Source organism: Mus caroli, chromosome 4 (genome assembly GCF_900094665.2).
Source record: "Mus caroli chromosome 4, CAROLI_EIJ_v1.1, whole genome shotgun sequence".
Classification (NCBI taxonomy): Eukaryota; Metazoa; Chordata; class Mammalia; order Rodentia; family Muridae; genus Mus; species Mus caroli.
In genome coordinates, this window is record NC_034573.1 from 138966289 (window position 1) to 138971295 (window position 5007).

General features: G+C 48.3%; 1 protein-coding gene across 1 annotated transcript in view; it reads right to left on the bottom strand.

The window, feature by feature from the left end:
• Pex14 (peroxisomal biogenesis factor 14) overlaps positions 1-2246 on the bottom strand; it is a 144433-nt gene extending 142187 nt beyond the window's left edge. Inside the window, exon 1 of the mRNA XM_021159786.2 lies at positions 2175-2246. Within this exon, the coding sequence (XP_021015445.1) occupies positions 2175-2210 (36 nt within the window). The 5' untranslated portion in view covers positions 2211-2246. The remainder of the gene's footprint in view (positions 1-2174) is intronic.
• Between the last annotated feature and the right edge of the window lie 2761 nt (positions 2247-5007).

A 5007-nucleotide genomic window follows, 5' to 3' on the forward strand; every position in this document is an offset into this window, starting at 1 on the left:
GGAGGCAGAGGCAGGCGGATTTCTGAGTTCGAGGCCAGCCTGGTCTACAGAGTGAGTTCCAGGACAGCCAGGGCTACACAGAGAAACCCTGTCTCGAAGAAAAAACAAAAAAAAACAAAACAAAACAAAAAAAAAACCCTAAAACAGTGGTGCGTGTCTGTAATCTCAGCATCCAGGAGGCTGGGGCACGGCTATACAGGGAGATATTATACATACACATATATAGGTAGGTAGATAGGTTTATTTATTTTTATTTATATGAGTACAGTGTCACTGTCTTCAGATACACATCAGAAGAGTTCATCGGATCCCATTACAGATGGTTGTGAGCCACCATGTGGTTGCTGGGAACTGAACTCAGGACCTCTGGGAGAGCAGCCAGTGCCAATACTCTTAACCGCTGAGCCATCTCTCCAGCCCCATTCATACATATTTTTAAGTGTGTATTTGCAGTTTATTGTTAGATAGTGACAGGACAGGACAACTTTTTCCTCAGGCTTCCAGCACATTCTGACGCAATGTCATCTCTGTCAGCTCTGGAAAGGAGGGCAAAGGAGAAACAGGCTCAAACCACACAAGGGTGGCCAAACCCTGAAAGACCTTGGACCTCCAGAAACTGTGGACACAGTTCAATCCCTACAGAGGTTTGAAAAAAATTCAGACCCTGAGGCTCCCTGCAGTTTAGCAAACGAGGTGGGATACCACAAGAAAGGAAGGTCCCTCTTTCAGACACTGCAGAGTCCAGAATCGGTCCTAATTGTTTCCCGTGCCTTACAGCACACACATTCCTCCTGAATCACTCACACCACTAACAGAGGCTGAACTAAGTGTCCAGCTCCTTTAAGTGTGATCCCCTAATCGACTTATCACAAGTAGAAAGGCAGTAAGACTCTAAGTAGTAGTCCTCTGCCTAGGAAGGAAGGGAAATATTGGTAAGTGGTTTAAAACTCTTAAAGGTACTTCAAGAAGTTGACAGATGAATAATGAGCTTCCCAGGCTAAAAATATTGTTCCTCCTAGGTCTATCCTAATCACATTGAAACATAAGATAGCCAACGAGCAGAGACACTTCAGCGTGAGCTGAAATCAAGGCCGGGCGGTGCACGTGATTTAGGGCAAAAACCTTGCTACCCACTTGTGCACTTTACTAAGAGAAGAGAGACTTAAGGTAATCAGCACTGCCCTGGGGCCAAAGAGAAGGCTGAGCAGGCAAAGGCGTTGCTGCTAAGCCTGAGGACCTGAGTTCCATCTGAGATCCACATGGCGGACGGAGGGGGGAACCGTTTCCGGCAAAGTTGTCCTCTGCCTCCCACCAGCACCATGCTGCGCACATGTACACAAAAATAAACAAAAAATCAAAAGTAAACATAACTTGTCCTCTGCATGCCAGCACACTGGTGGTAAAACCCGCTCCTCATCCCACTCCGCTTTTGGCTTAGAAACCCCTTCCGAGGCCATGTCAGCACGACTTCCAGGCAGCCCAAGCATCAACAGTGGCCCTCACTGTTCCATAAGCGAAGCGGGATTTGGTTAAATCTGCAGGTGAAGAACTCGGAGGGGAGTCCTTGGCTAAGACAACCAAACCCAGCCAAGCGAGGGTTGGATCCTCAGCTAAAGGCTCGGTGGCGTCTGTTATTTAAAGTACGTCCCCTTTCTACTAACGCACTGGGAGGGAAGGAGTCCTCAGAGCGGCGCCCCAAATTGAAAAGGAAAGAAAGCCCCAAGGTGAATGAAGCCCCAGATGCTGGCACTTTGGGGGCTGAGGCCGTGGGAGCGGGAGTCGCCAGGCCCCTCCCGACAGGGGACAGCCGGGTACCAACGAGCCTTCCCCACCTCTCTCTCCTCCAGCAGGGCCCTGCAGCTGTGTGCTGAGGACCTAACCGGTGCCCGCCACCCTTCCTGACCCAGCCCCGCGGGCTCCGAGGGGCCGCCGGGCGGGAAGTGGGGACCTGAGACCCGGTCGAGACCCCGACCCGGGACTGTGGTGAGAGCGGGGTCACCGGGGGAGGAGCCGGGCCGGGAGGACCGGAGAGGGGCGGGGCCCAGAGAAAACAACAAATCCGGGGTCCTCCGCCTCAAGGCGTCACGGTCGCCGCCCCATTGCCCGCTGCGCGCCCAGCGGCGCCCCAGCCGCGACCCCTGACAGTCGCGACCCGGCAGTCCCACTCCCCTCACCTGGTTCGGCTGCTCTGCCTGCTCCGACGACGCCATCTTTCTCAGGCCTGACTAGTCGACCGCCGCTGGCCCAAGTTTCTCCCAAGAGCGCTTGCACTAGTTCTCCCGACTAGACCAAAGTAGAAGGTCCCGAGCATGTCGATGGGGACAGGCTCCAGGCAGAAAGGGTTGAGTGAGCCTGATGTCCCGGTTATCTTGCAGTTTACAGAAAAATCCATAGTTCAAATTCTGTTTTTAAAAATAGAATATCTCTTGTTGTTGTTGTTTTACATTGTTAATGTATAAACGCTGTGGTTTAGGCACATCTACTCCTAATTTTCAACCCCTACTCTCCCCACATCACCCACCAGGTTCACCCTCTCTTTAAAATAAATTTACATGTTTGTATGTTTAGACTTGTTTGTTTGTTTTTGTTTTCTAGACAAGGCCTCACCTAATTCAAAGTAGCCTCAAAGTTTCTATGTAGCCCTCGATGAACTTCTGATCCTCCTGCCTCCACCTGGAGGTGCATCAGGCGTGCGCCACACACATTCGTATTCTTGAAGTAAATCTCTCCCTAGTCTCATAACACCGTGGGCAGATTTAGGGACTACTTATTTAATAAATACATGAAAATGTAAGTTAAAATTTAGCCATTCGACCGGGCACTGGTGACGCACGCCTTTAATCCCAGCACTTGGGAGGCAGAGGCAGGCGGATTTCTGAGTTCGAGGCCAGCCTGATCTACAAAGAGAGTTCCAGGACAGCCAAGGCTACAACAGAGAAATCCTGTCTCGGGAAAAAAAAAAAAAAGCCATTTCTGCTTGGCATGATCATGAAGTTCTCTCTGCCTTAGTAGCCATTCGGTACACTATTATTCGTTAAGTACCTACTGTTTCTCAGAAGCGTTCATAAACTCTAACACTCTGCAGCTCGCTCTCTTTTTTATTTTTATTTTTTGGTTTTTCGAAACTCTGTCGTAGCCTTGGCTGTCCTGGAACTCACTCTGTAGACCAGGCTGGCCTCGAACTCAGAAATTCGCCTGCCTCTGCCTCCCAAGTGCTGGGATTAAAGGCGATCGCCGCCATGCGATCTGCAGCTCTGTCTTAAGAAACCCATGTGTTGGGGCTGGAGAGATGGCTCAGTGGTTAAGAGCACTGACTGCTTTTCCAGAGGTCCTGAGTTCAAATCCCAGCAACCACATGGTGGCTCACAACCATCCGTAATGGGATCTGATGCCCTCTTCTGGAGTGTCTGAAGACAGCTACAGTGTACTTACATATAATAAATAAATAAATCTTTAAAATAAATAAATAAACAAATAAAAAAGAAACCCATGTGCACAACAGTGCTTTCTCAGGCTGCCTCTCCTCTGTATCAGAACTGGCTCTTAAGATGGGGATGTACCTTAGTTGGTAACACACGCTTTATAAAACCAGGGCTCCAGCACAATGACTACATGGTACGGTGGTGCACACCTGTGACCACAGCACATGGGCTATACACTGAGTTCTAGACTATGTGAGGTTCCGGTTGGCTGGTTGGTTGGTTTGTTTTTTAAATAAAAATTTTTTTAAAGGCAGAAGACTGGAACACCCAGACTTTGAGAACTGGGGACATTTGAGGAGAGAAGAGCAGGCTGTGAACCATCATTATGGTAGCTGAATTGTTAGATGTGTTGTTTTAGGTTTTTAAGACAGAATCTCACTGTGTAGTCCAAGCTGGCTCAAATTCAAGATCCCCTGCTTCTGCCTCCAGAGTTCTGGGATTATAAGTGTACCAGTATGCCCTGCTCTTTGACCTTAATATCACCACCAGACCACCACCAACATCACTATTTTGTATGTATATGATGCTGGGCCCTTGTGTGCTAAGCAAATGCTCTACCACCCCCAGTGCCAATTCTTTTCATGTTAAACACTAGTTTCTCTGGAGCAATAAAACAACAACAACAACAACAAACCAGACTTGATCACAGCCAGGAGGGATGAATATGTTGCCAGGCAGTAACGAATCAGCTCTGTGATTCATGGCTCCCTTTACTTTCTGACTTGCGATCTTATCATTCTTTCTTGCCACGAGACAAATTTTCTTAATTTCCATTTCTATTTATTTTCAATACTGTAACCAGGCACCGCTCCTTCCTATAAAACACTGTTGAGTGTTCCCACTGAGCAGAGCAGAAAAGGTTGATCTTATAGCCAGAAGTACAAAAAAAAAGAAAGAAAGAGGATTCTTTTTCATTTCAAAGTTACTTTCTTACAAACCAAAGACAAGGCGATATAACAAGAGAAAAATAACCGGTTGGTCAACATCATTTCCGGTTACCTTTTTGTGTAAGAATTAAGGCAGAGAGAATTTCATGATCATGCCAGGCAGAGTGAGCCTGTTTGAGAAATCTGCCAATTCCTCTAATCTTGATTCCTGGGAAGTCTAGATAGTGTTATTTTTATTTCAGTCATGTGAAATCTTCGCATGAATGCCTTTTGCCCACAGTCCTAGGAATCAAACTTAAAGTCTTGTTCAGGCTGGCTCGTGTTCGAGCATTTAGCTACCCCCAGACTGTATTTTTACTTTTAGCTCAATTTGTTGGTGTCTAAAACAACTCCCTGGTCGACAGCAATGCCCTCCTGTTATTGCTATTTAGCAACCTTTGTGCGTAGTTCAGGAGAGCTGGCTAGTAGACGGCTCATCAGTTAAGAGCACTCGCTGCTCTTGCAGAAAAGCCTGGGTCTGGTCCCCACCACCCACATAGTGGCTCACAACTTTCCAGGGCCAGGGCCAGGGCCAGGGCCAGGGCCAGGGCCAGGGCCAGGGCCAGGGCCAGGGCCAGGGCCAGGGCCAGGGCCAGGGC